Source organism: Archocentrus centrarchus, chromosome 15 (assembly GCF_007364275.1).
Source record: "Archocentrus centrarchus isolate MPI-CPG fArcCen1 chromosome 15, fArcCen1, whole genome shotgun sequence".
NCBI lineage: Eukaryota > Metazoa > Chordata > Actinopteri > Cichliformes > Cichlidae > Archocentrus > Archocentrus centrarchus.
Window position 1 is genome coordinate 23,436,974 of NC_044360.1, and position 13,125 is coordinate 23,450,098.

Below are 13,125 nucleotides of genomic sequence, written 5' to 3' on the forward strand. Positions count from 1 at the left end.
TAAACCTTGTGGAAAGCCTTTCCAGAAGAGTTGAAGCTGTTCAGCCAGCCAGTACTTTTGACAATATAGAATATCTTCCAAAATCTGCTTAAAAACAAAACATAATTTTTGTTTACTTGAAAGCTGAACTATGATGCTGTAGCTCAAAATAAGAAGCCTCCCTTTTTGCCTCCCTTTGTATGAAATTACATTTAATAATTGAAAAAAAACAAAAAACGATGCCCTAGAGTAGTTAATTAGAATAAAGTACAGTGACATTGCAGTGATACATCACTGAGTCGGTTGATGTGATGGCTGTTTAATGGCATCTTTCCAGTGATGGTGTTGTGATAGCGTTGCGGAGGAGCTCGATTCTCTGCTTTGCGCAGAGCGTCTGACCTCTTTCTCCTTTCCATAATGACTTTAAGTAAATGATTTCCACTTAGCTGCCGCCCTGCTGCCACAATGGAGATTGATTGGTGTGTGTATATGTGCATGTGTGTGTGTGTTCATTTGTGTTGCTACTGTTTTCTTCTAATCTCTACTAATTATTCTTTTATCCTTTCAAGGTCCTTACATAGCCCTTTTCATACTGACCCATAGTGTTGAACAACAATAGAGACGTCATTAAACTGGAATGTTGAATGCTTTTTGATTAGATTTGTTTGACTGCTTTGCAACAGGTCCTTACTGCATACCTCGTATATGGGAGCTACTGTATACCAGTGTTTGTATTATGATCTTTAGTTGTTCCTCTAGTCTTTCCTCTTAGCTAACACTTTAGCTGTGAGCTCGCCACCGTTCACCATTTTCTTCTGGAACTTTTATCTTCTTACACACTGCGTTGCTTTTCTACCTCTGAAATCAAAGTTATCACTTTATGAGCACAAGTGATGAAGCAGGCGCGCTGTTGGATGTCAGTCAAACTGCAGGTTTAGAAGATCATTACCAAACAAACACCACAAAGGAAAATTTGCTTGATGTTTTTCCAAACTGAACAATTGTGGAGAATCCTGCACTGCAGGACAGAAGTGCTCCAAAACTGAAGCTGTATTCAAATTCCACTTCACATTTGAATAGTGACAAAATTAAGTATACTCAATCCTGACGGCTGATTTTTGTCGTTCTTTGTTGATGGCAGCTATTGTCCCACAGTGAAAAGCAACAACAACTTTAAGGTCAGTTAGAAATGGCAGTGACGGTTGTAGGAAGATACTTTGTTTTTGCAAAGCTTATTTGAGTGACATCCCCAAGTTACAGTCAGCTTGGTGTCAAACAATACTGTACAATACCCAAATACTGTAAAGTAAAGCAGCAGCAGCCCGTCTGGCACCAACAACCACGCCACACTTAAATCACCTTTCTTCCTCACTCTAATGCTCAGTTTGAACTTCAGCAGGTCATCTTGAGCATGTCTACATGCTGCCATGCGATTGGCTGATTAGATATTTGTGTTAACGAGAAGTTAAACAGGTGAACCTAACAAAGTGGATGGTGAGTGTAGTTTTGTATATTAGTACTGGATATGACTGCAAACACTGCAAATTCAAACCCTGCTGAAGTACAAAGTATGGAACTGAGACCAGTATTTGCCACCAGTATTTAGGAGCTAGACATCTACCTATAGCCAGGGACAATTTTTGCATCTCACTGTGATGCTATCCTTGAACTTTTCACCTCCAGATTTCAAATAATGTGAATGTTTCCGATAATGTGAATGTACTGCCACGACTTCCACTGCAGACAGCAAAGCTGCCAAACGGTAGGAGAGAAATAGAATCTGTGTGAATGCAGGCACGAAAAGATCAACACAACACACTAAAATTCATTTCATGTGCTCTTTGATATGTTTTACAGCACATAAAAAACAGGTAACAAACATGTTAATGAGGCTAAAAACTTGACTTACATTTGAAGAGGTGTTTAAAATATGCTGCAGAATACCGAGACTTTTACCTCCTGCTGAACTTGTTTGGCACGAACCTCTGAATTACCGGCCTTTCATTTATATTCATTTATTTATTATTCTTGTTATTCTTTTTTATTAAAAAAGTCAAGCACTCCAAGTTTAATTTCTTATTTAAAATAAATTAGCCACTGAATTTTTTTTTTTTAAAGCAGATACAGCCTCGAGTGTATTAGCAGTGCAATAATATTGCTTTGTATTGTCCGCCTGGTGCAAAGTGGGTAGAACAGCACCCATGGGAACATGCACAATTACCTGCTGCCTCTCACTCATTATTGCTTAAATAATCATACCAGTGCATACATGAGTTTGAATATTGAATTCCTACATAATTTCCTCAACACCATTCTCCTGCAGTCTGCTTTGTTTACTTTGGTTTAATAACATTAGCACTAATGTACAACAGAAATCAACACGCCAATACATGCATGCCTGCGATTCTATTATGCAAATTGGCATGTCGTTGAAATCTGGCGCCTTGTTTGTCAAAGGCAGAGATAGCAAAGAAAGCTGTTTTGATCACCACCTGGAGCAACATAACAATTTGTGATTTTTTTTTTTTTTTTTTTTTTGAATGGTTTTTAAACAACCTGTCAGGCGTGCGTTTTAAAGAGTGTCATTCTGCACGGGCAGCTTTTGTTTTCTATCCTGTGGTTGTATTGACGTTACACAAGCTGACTGAAGGCTGGAAAGTAAAGAATCAATTAGCTACACAAACACAGGCCTCTTATCTTCTAAGGAAGCCCCTAACCTGGATAAACAAACAGCTCAGTGAATCTGTGAGTTGGGGAAAAGGATTCGGGATGAGGTTGAGTGAAGCCAGAGGACAGACTTGTGCCAGTGATTGTTTGTTCATTCAAACTTCCTCAAAACACTAAAACATCTTTTCCCTGAATATTGTTTCCTGTGGGCCACTCTGCATTTAAATCTGGCTTAATTCCTTAATTGCGTCAGTACATATTGTTGCACCCAGTGCTTGCTGCTGTGGTACATTTCTTTTCTTTTGTGGTATTACATCATCCAGAGTGGGAGAGGTAGTCCAGCGCAGAGACCAGAGACGCAACTTTTCAGTGATTGTTCTGACACCTCTGAGCTGCAGGGAGTTGATTTTTTTTTTTCACCTGCAGCTATGAGTCATATTAGACTCTCTTTGTGTTGTTTAAGGAGAACACTAAGTCTGTGTGCATGTGTATGTGTGTGTCTGTTTGCTTGAAGTGAGTGTGCCTGTACTCTTCGGTGTGCGTTTGTGTTCTCTATGCTTGATAAGAGTGAAGAAACTAGGACAGGATGTCTGCAAAGGGGCCTGTTCTAATTATGGCCAGTCTTGCTCTGCCCTACTGCACTCCGAACTTCCACCAACCTGACATCCCCTCCATCCTTCAAAATGCACCCAGCCCTGTAGCATCTCTGGGTGTGATATGCAGATATCTCTTAATGTTATACACATTGGCCCCCAGGTGTGTCTTGTGTTTGCAAATAAATACTTTTTGTAGCACATTAAATGAGACTTGCAAGTGGTTAAAATAGCAAAAAATAGCTTAATATGTCACTAGTCTTTAGCTACTATAATAAAAACAAGTTAAAACAGGAGACATCTGAATGAAGAGCATACTGCATACATATATCTAATATGTCAGTGTGTGAGCCTGCAAACAGCTCATCTAACTTGGGGCAATACAGACCACGATAACTTTGAGGTTTATTGTTTGCAGCAGTTTTAATGCTCCATTATACACACACACAAACACAGTTTGTCATTTTTACCAGGCCGGGAGGGGCTAATAAAAGACTGCCCAGCTGCATCATGGGACCTATGCATGTTATATTCTAAAAGTTAGTCAGAAATCTTCTGAGTCCCCCAACTTCATGTAAGTCTACCATTAAACTGCCGGTGTACCTCTTATATAAAGCTGTGCTGTTGTCACAAACGGGACACCTTCCATTAAATTTGTGGTATTAATGAACAACATGACAATTATTATATTTACATTTAAGATGTTTCTGCTCTTCTTTGGTTGAAACTAGAATAGCTAAACTTGTGTAAATTCAATATATTTGAACAGCTTCTCTTGTTGACCTTCCCTGTCTTCTCTTACCCAGGATGGGTGCAGCGACACTGAGGCTACTGAACTGACAGAGCGCTGCGAGCTGATCAGCGACAGGCTAATGACCTTAGAAGAAGAGTTGCAGATGGCCATACTGAACCGGGATCAGGCCCTCACCCATATCCTTTGTAATGAATCCTAATTATGCATCACACTACAGCCACATTAGGGAAAACAGTGGTCGGAGACTACGACAGGACCGAAATTATTGCAACTGTGTGCGTTGCTCTTGCAGTCTTGTTGCCTTTGAAATAGTTGCTTGGAAGACGGGGACCAGATCTCTGAACGTTTGTAGTCAGCTGTTGTCTTCAAAGCAGTTTTAGTGCAGTGATAATATGGAGTCAGTGTGACACCACTTTGTGATTGAAAGGGGTCACGTTGGCAGTTACATGTGATCTGTTGCATAAATTCATGTTAATTACTTACATTTAGAGTCCAGCCAGAATCTCAGACAGACAAACTATAAATTCAAACATTCCTCCACAAATAGTAACATACAGTACCAGTCAAAAGTTTGGACACACTCACCTGGGGAAATGACATAGGCGCTCGGCAGCCTCACTTTTCTATAGGAATATAATCAGAACATAAACAGAATATAGCCGAGTCCCCTGTTGCAAAGAGACGTGTTGCATATGAGTTGCACTCATTGGTGCAGACGGATCAGATGGCTCGTAATGTGTTGGCAATCTGTCTGCATTTATAAATTAGACAGTAATTATTTGCAGACCTTTGCTAATCTGTCTAAGAGTGATTGCAGTCAGTCTGAGTCAAACCATGACTAAGACTGACTCCCACCTTTCACTACAGCTACTTTCATCCATCCATCCACCCATCCATCCGTCCATCATCTATCCATCCATCCATCCATCCATCATCTATCCACCCATCCATCCATCCATCCACCCATCCATCCATCCTCTTCCGTTTATCCTATTCAGGGTTGCGGGGGGTATCCCAGTGGTTTTGGCCACCCAATGTGAAAAATTCAATGCAATTACAGAGCAACCACCAACTTTTCCTAATTGCAAGGCGGTTGCTGTCCTATTTTTACTCTAGTGTAGCTGAGCTGTAAATCACACAGTACGGTTTTTTACATGTGTCTGTCTGTCCATTCATCTGAAGCACCTCGTTTTCCTCAAGACCTTCCAAACTACCTTGCTTACCTGCTGACTGACTGATGTTTGCTTTTTGTGATGATACCATTCAAAAAAACAAAAAAACAAAAAAAAAAAAATCAACCTGTCTCATCTGACATGATTTCCCCATTAAGCTTCAAAGATGAGCTGGGATCACAGGAATGTTCTTGACAGGTTGGAAGTGCCAACTGGAAAATGAAACGGCAGACGTCATTAGAGGGCCGCTGATGTGGGCTGCCAGTCACCACGGGCTGAGATTAAAGCCGGTCGACAGGGGCTGTGCCACAGCAGATAGAAAAATGTCGCTGTAATGACTCTGCTCCCGTCATATCTTAATGTCCATTCTCCAAGCTGACCCTCCGTCTCTTCACCCTTCCTTACCGCCCCTCCCTTTTTCTTCATTTGCCCACTTCCACTTGCTGGATGTGGCTTGCAGGAAATTACAATATCCATGATAATGACTCAAATCAAACTGTTGAAGCTGATTACAGGTCACAATACATCATTTTCTGTGCTAATTAGAAGGCTGATTGGAAATAGATTAGCGTGTTTTTCTCGCTCCACTTTTCCCCTCTGCATGGTGGGCATATTAAGACAGATTCGAAAGGTAACATTTCAACACTGGTGTGATGAAAATTTGCCACCTTACCCTCTGTTACCTCGTTTCTGTCACATCTCTTTTTTCTTTGCTGAACACGGGCTGCACGTGTATTTAGTTTGGCCACTTCTAGAAGCAGTGTACTGTACTGCCCCCCCCCCCCCCCCCCCCCCCCCCCCCCCCTTTTTTTTTTTTATTGATTTGTGGTCAGTCTGCTTTTATATCTTTTTAGAGCGTTCCCCACTGTACTGTCAGGGGCTAGCACAGACTCTGCATGATTTCGATGCAGCCTGGCAGTCGAAGATAGACAGAGACTGGCGCACTTCCTTCCACCTCTCTGCTCTCATGTCCTTATGTGTCATTTATTTCTAATATTTGAAGTCACTGCACTCGTACAGAAGTGCCGTGGACACTTGAGGACACTGAAGACACAAGACCATATTGTCGGTTTGCAGAAATTGAGCAGAAACTGAACCGGCGATGCCGGGACTGTTGCCATAGTGACAGGGCGATCAAACCGGCAGACTCTAAGGGTCTTAATTGAGTCCCTGCTCTCAATAACAGAAGGTGTACGGACAACCGTGGAGATGGGATTGAAAAACAAAGGCGGGGATGGGCAAAATCCTGTCGGTGTCTGTGGTTAGTTTTAAGGGTTTTTAAGATGATGCTGAAGAATTTCTTCCCATTTGGACCATACTGCCCTAAAAGTCTTGTTGAACCGTCTGCGGTATTCATGAAAATCTCTTTAATAGCTATTTAATTATGAATGAGGACAATTCAATTCAATTCAATTCAATTTTATTTATATAGTGCCAAATCACAACAAACTGTCACCTCGAGGCGCTTTGTATTGTGGGTAAAGACCCTACAATAATACAGAGAAAACCCAACAGTCAAAACGACCCCCTATGAGCAAGCACTTGGCGACAGTGGAAAGGAAAAACTCCCTTTTAACAGGAAGAAACCTCCAGCAGAACCAGGCTCAGGGAGGGGCAGTCATCTGCCGCGACCGGTTAGGCTGAGGGGAGAGAAAGACATGCTGTGGAAGAGAGCCAGAGATTAATATCAATTAATGATTAAATGCAGAGTGGAGTATAAACAAAGTAAATAAGGTGAATGAGAAACAGTGCATTATGTGAACCCCCCAGCAGACTAGGCCTATAGCAGCATAACTAAGGGGTGGTTCAGGGTCACCTGATCCAGCCCTAACTATAAGCTTTATCATAAAGGAAAGTTTTAAGCCTAATCTTAAAAATAGAGAGGGTGTCTGTCTCCCGAATCCAAGCTGGAAGCTGGTTCCACAGAAGAGGCGCCTGAAAGCTGAAGGCTCTGCCTCCCATTCTACTCTTAAGTATCCTAGGAACCACAAGTAAGCCAGCAGTCTGAGAGCGAAGTGCTCTATTGGGGTGATATGGTACTATGAGGTCTTTGAGATAAGATGGTGCCTGATTATTCAAGACCTTGTATGTGAGGAGAAGAATTTTAAATTCTATTCTAGATTTAACAGGGAGCCAATGAAGAGAAGCCAATATGGGAGAAATATGCTCTCTCTTTCTAGTCCCTGTCAGTACTCTAGCTGCAGCATTTTGGATCAGCTGAAGGCTTTTCAGGGAGCTTTTAGGACAGCCTGATAATAATGAATTACAATAATCCACCCTAGAAGTAATAAATGCATGAATTAGCTTTTCAGCATCACTCTGAGAAAGGATGTTTCTAATTTTAGAAATATTGCGCAAATGCAAAAAAGCGTTCCTGCATATTTGTTTAATATGTGCATTGAAGGACATATCCTGGTCAAAAATGACTCCAAGATTTCTCACAGTGTTACTGGAGGCCAAAGTAATGCCATCCAGAGTAAGTATCTGGTTAGACACCATGTTTCTAAGATTTGTGGGGCCGAGAACAAGAATTTCAGTTTTATCTGAATTTAGAAGCAGGAAATTAGAGGGCATCCAGGCCTTAATATCTTTAAGACATTCCTGCAGTTTAACTAATTGATGTGTGTCATCTGGCTTCATTGATAGGTAAAGCTGAGTATCATCTGCATAACAATGAAAATTGATGCAGTGCTTTCTAATAATACTGCCTAAGGGAAGCATGTATAATGTAAATAAAATTGGTCCTAGCACAGAACCCTGTGGAACTCCATAATTAACCTTAGTGTGTGAAGAAGACTCCCCATTTACATGAACAAATTGGAGTCTATGAGATAAATATGATTCAAACCACTGCAGTGCAGTACCTTTAATACCTATAGCAAGCTCTAATTTCTGTAATAAAATGTTATGGTCAACAGTATCAAAAGCTGCACTGAGGTCCAACAGGACAAGAACAGAGATGAGTCCACTGTCAGAGGCTCTAAGAAGATCATTTGTAACCTTCACTAATGCTGTTTCTGTACTGTGATGAATTCTGAAACCTGACTGAAACTCTTCAAATAAACCGTTCCTCTCAAGAATCTTTGAGAGAAAAGGAAGGTTGGAGATTGGCCTATAATTAGCTAAGACAGCTGGGTCAAGTGATGGCTTTTTAAGTAGAGGTTTAATTACAGCCACCTTGAAGGTCTGTGGTACATAGCCAACTAATAAAGACTGATTGATCATTTTTAAGATTGAAGCATCAATAATTGGAAAGACTTCTTTGAACAGTCTAGTAGGAATGGGATCTAACAAACATGTTGCTGGTTTGGAGGAAGTAACTATTGAAGTTAACTCTGAAAGATCAACTGGAGCAAAAGAGTCTAAACAAATACCAGCAGTGCTGAAAGCAGCCGAACATGAAGAATAATCTTTGAGATGGTTATGAATAATTTTTTCTCTAATGTCTAAAATTTTATTTGTAAAGAAATCCATGAAGTCACTACTAGTTAACGTGAAAGGAATACTCGGCTCTACAGAGCTCTGACTCTTTGTCAGTCTGGCTACAGTGCTGAAAAGAAACCTGGGGTTGTTCTTATTTTCTTCAATTAATGATGAATAGTAAGATGTCCTAGCTTTACGGAGGGCTTTTTTATAGAGCAACAAACTCTTTTTCCAGGCTAAATGAGCATCTTCTAATTTAGTGAGACGCCATTCCCTCTCCAGCTTTCGGGTTATCTGCTTTAAGCTGTGCGTTTGCGTATTATACCACGGAGTCAGGCACTTCTGATTTGAAGCTTTCCTTTTCAGAGGAGCCACAGTATCCAAAGTTATCCGCAGTGAGGATGTAAAACTATTGACGAGATAATCGACCTCACTGGGAGCAGAGTTTAGGTAGCTGCTCTGCACTGTGTTGGCACATGGCACTGAAGAGCATAACAATGAAGGAATTAGATCCTTAAACTTAGTTACAGCACTTTCAGAAAGACTTCTACTGTAATAAAACTTATTCCCCACTGCTGTGTAATCCATTAGAGTAAATGTAAATGTTACTAAGAAATGATCAGACAGGAGGGGGCTTTCAGGGAATACTGTTAAGTCTTCAGTTTCTATGCCATATGTTAGGACAAGATCCAGAGTATGATTAAAGTGGTGGGTGGGCTCCTTCACATTTTGAGAGAAGCCAATTGAATCTAACAATAGATTAAATGCAGTGGTGAGGCTGTCATTCTCAGCATCTACATGGATGTTAAAATCACCCACTATAATTATTTTATCTGAACTGAGCACTAAATCAGATAAAAAGTCTGAGAATTCAGACAGAAACTCTGAGTAAGGACCAGGTGGACGATAGATAATAACAAATAAAACAGGTTTTTGATTTTCCCAATTAGGATGGACAAGACTAAGAGTCAGGCTTTCAAAAGAATGAAAACTTTGATTAATTAATAAGCTGGAATTGAAGATTGCAGCTAATCCTCCTCCTCGACCTGTGCTTCGAGCATTCTGACAGTTACTGTGACTCAGGGGTGTTGATTCATTTAAACTAACATATTCATCCTGCTGTAACCAGGTTTCTGTAAGGCAGAATAAATCAATACGTTTATCAATTATTAAATCATTTACTAATAGGGACTTGGAAGAGAGAGACCTAATGTTTAACAATCCACATTTAATTGTTTTATTCTTTGGTGCAGTTGATGAAGCTGTATTATTTATTGTTTTTGAATTTTTATGCTTAAATAGCTTTTTGCTGATTTTAGCTTTGGTTTTTGGTGGTCTGGGAGCAGGCACCGACTCTATGGGGATGGGGTTTTGGGGGGATGGCAGGAGGAGAGAAGCTGCAGAGAGGCGTGTAAGACTGCAACTCTGCTTCCTGGTCTCAACCCTGGGTAGTCAGTTTTTAGGAGGGTTAATAAATTTGGCCAGATTTCTAGAAATGAGAGCTGCTCCATCCAAAGTGGGATGGATGCCGTCTCTCCTAACAAGACCAGGTTTTCCCCAGAAACTTTGCCAATTATCTATGAAGCCCACGTCATTTTTTGGACACCACTCAGACAGCCAGCGATTCAAGGAGAACACGCGGCTAAACATGTCGCTCCTGGTCTGATTGGGGAGGGGCCCAGAGAAAACCAGAGTTTGTTCCTCGACGGGTGTGTCGCCGAGTGGAGAAAAACGGTTAGAGACGTGAACAGGTTGGTGGTGTATCCGGGGCTTCTGCTTAGGACTACGCTTCCTCCTCACCGTCACCCAGCCGGCCTGTTTTCCCTGCTGCTCGGGATCTGCTGGGGGGGAGCTAACGGCGGCTAAGCTACCATGGTCCGCACCCGCTACAGGGGCCTGGCTAGATACAGGATTTTCCAGGGTGCGGAGCCGAGTCTCCAGTTCAGAAAGCCTGGCCTCCAGAGCTACAAACAGACTACATTTATTACAAGTACCGTTACTGCTAAAGGAGGCCGAGGAGTAACTAAACATGTGACACCCAGAGCAGGAAAGTGCAGGAGAGACAGGAGAAGAGGCCATGCTGGTAGTGAGTCGGCTAAGAGCTAAGCTACTAGCTGAGCTAAGCTAGCGAATTTCTAAAAACAAATAAAGTGAGTAATGTGAATACAGGTGATTCAGCAAAGAGTATGCTATTTAAAGTAGGTGAAGATTACACTAAAATATGTTATTATCCAGATAAATCGAGTTATACAGATATAACAGCTAACAGACAGCAAAACACTGTGCTCCGAAACAGGAACAGGAAGTGATACAATACCGCAGTGAGAGCCAACACCAAGTGACCTGGCTTTATTCCATGTTGACATACTGTTTATTCTTAAGTGTAGAAACATTTTCCTACAAGAAATTAAATATCACTGGTCCCTCATCACACTTCAATGTAAGCTGGATGATTAGACAGCAACAGTCACATTGAAAAGACAAGTGTATCCACAGCCTCTGGACTTGCAATGTGGAATTTGGCTCTGTTGTTAAAGCAAAAAATATCCAAGCCAGAAATCCTAGGATGTAATCCCAACTGAGTTGATATAGCACTACCATTTCTCTCAGGCGTGCTGTGTCCATTCAGACAGTAAAACGAGCCATCAGGCCCCATCTGCCATCAAAGCCGTCCCTTTGATTTGCCACTTAAGCTGGACACTCACACGATTAATTTGAGTTTCTAAGCAGGTTAAACAATCCCCCTCCTGTTGACAGCCTCTATCCCGTTTCAGTGATGGTTTATGAATAATTTAGCTGGGCAGTCTGTTTGCTTGGGTCCCCACATTGCCACCCAGCCTCACAGTTGAGACGAGCTCATGAATAGGGAATAATTGGATGGGGTTAAATTGAGTATGACTTGATGATCTGTCCCAGTAATCTGTTTGGTGGCCAAATTGGAGATTGATGACTTCATCACGTTATGGCTGTCCGCTGCTATTGCCATTAACCATCAGGGGCCACATATCAGGGCACATGTGACATATTCGTCTACTGGCGTGCTTTTTATTTACATGTTAATGTGTATGTGTCTGCAGCAGCACAATCTTCCTTAACTCCCTTTGCACAGTCTTTGGAAAAGGAGGTTCAGGAAGTAAAAGCCACTTTACAAACCATGCTTGCACAGCTCAAGGTGGAAGAAGAGGACGAGGAGGACGAGGAGGAAGTGAATGAGTTGGATGACCTCATGAAAAATGGGATTGAAGAAGAAGAAGAAGAAGAAGAAGAGGAAGAGGAGGAGGAGGACCAGTACTTCAGTGACAGCTGGGACATTTGAAATAGATGTCTGTGGTGTTTTATGAGCACTTGCACACAGAATGGCTTTTGCAGTAGTGACCCCCATATCCATTTACTGTGAAACCTCACTCGAAGCACTCAACAAGCAGCCTCTGTGGTACTGCTGAAAGTTTCCATCATCAAGTCTGTGTAACTTTTCATCTACCTAAAAATGAAGAAATATGATATAAATGCAACATAAAGGACACTTTCTCCCTTAAAGATAATGCCTTTGGCAACTAGTCCACGTGGTGATATTTGGATACAGTTTTTGATGAAGGTGAAATGTATTTTTTACAGTTTAAACATCACCAGTTTTGTTACAGTGCCACTTACTGTATAACCAAGAATCTTTTTAAAGATTTAAAGTCTGTGGCTGCAAATCAAGGTTAAAGAGTTTTGACCAGAAACTAAGCGGACAATCAGAAAACTTTATTTTTACTGCTAAGAGTTTTGCACATTAAATAACATGTATGCTTATTATTGTTATTATTATTTTGTTCTTGTGAGTTTTCTGTACGACTGGACTTACATGTAATCGTGTCCATGAAGTAACTCATTTGTGGTGCTACAAAATGTGAGCTAACTTGAACACTTTATTTTCTTGTGGGTGGAAAATGCAATATTTTGATTTTTTTCCTTTGTTCTCGTTGCGTACGTTAGATTTGTGAAATTCTTCTGACATAACGGACAAATTGTGTGTGCGTAGGAATTATTGAGAGATAAAACATCAGTGTGCACGTAAAAGTATTAGAAACTGCTGTTTGCGTTGTTTTTTCACTGTCTGCCACTGATTGTGTTTTTTCTGATTCATATTTGTTCTTTCACCTATTATTCAGTCTGTTTTTTAAATTTACTAAGCAGCTGTACCATATTTTATATTTATTCCTTCCAGTTTCTCACTAATTACAGCATGTACCATTCAGCCTAATGTTGCTTCCTGCTGTTTTCTTCTTGCATTGAGTTACAGCATCTTTATGGATCCCCCCCCCCCCCTTTCCCCTTCATAGAAAATTTGTGGGCATGCTGCCAGGCAAGTGAGGGCAGCGGTGACAGGCAGAAGATATCGATACGGTAATAAAGGTCCTAGTGAGGTCTTTGGGGGATACATGGGTTTCTGTTGTTATCTCACCTCAGCAGCAGCGGTGGCTAATTGGTAGGCAGCCTCACGGAGGACATGGAGGGGGAAAAATGGGATGGGAACAGCATTGTTTTTTCTGAT

At 41.2% G+C, this 13,125-nt stretch overlaps 1 protein-coding gene across 4 annotated transcripts in view; it reads left to right on the forward strand.

Annotated features, from left to right (window-relative positions):
* disc1 (DISC1 scaffold protein) overlaps positions 1-12,824 on the forward strand; it is a 48,002-nt gene extending 35,178 nt beyond the window's left edge. For 2 of the 4 annotated variants that reach the window (XM_030748586.1, XM_030748587.1), the window contains 2 exons: positions 4,046-4,169; positions 11,696-12,824. In XM_030748586.1, coding sequence (XP_030604446.1) covers positions 4,046-4,169; positions 11,696-11,904 — 333 coding nt within the window. In that variant the 3' untranslated portion in view covers positions 11,905-12,824. The remainder of the gene's footprint in view (positions 1-4,045; positions 4,170-11,695) is intronic. The other 2 variants (XM_030748588.1, XM_030748589.1) reach the window with 1 other exon arrangement.
* The last annotated feature ends 301 nt before the right edge of the window (positions 12,825-13,125 follow it).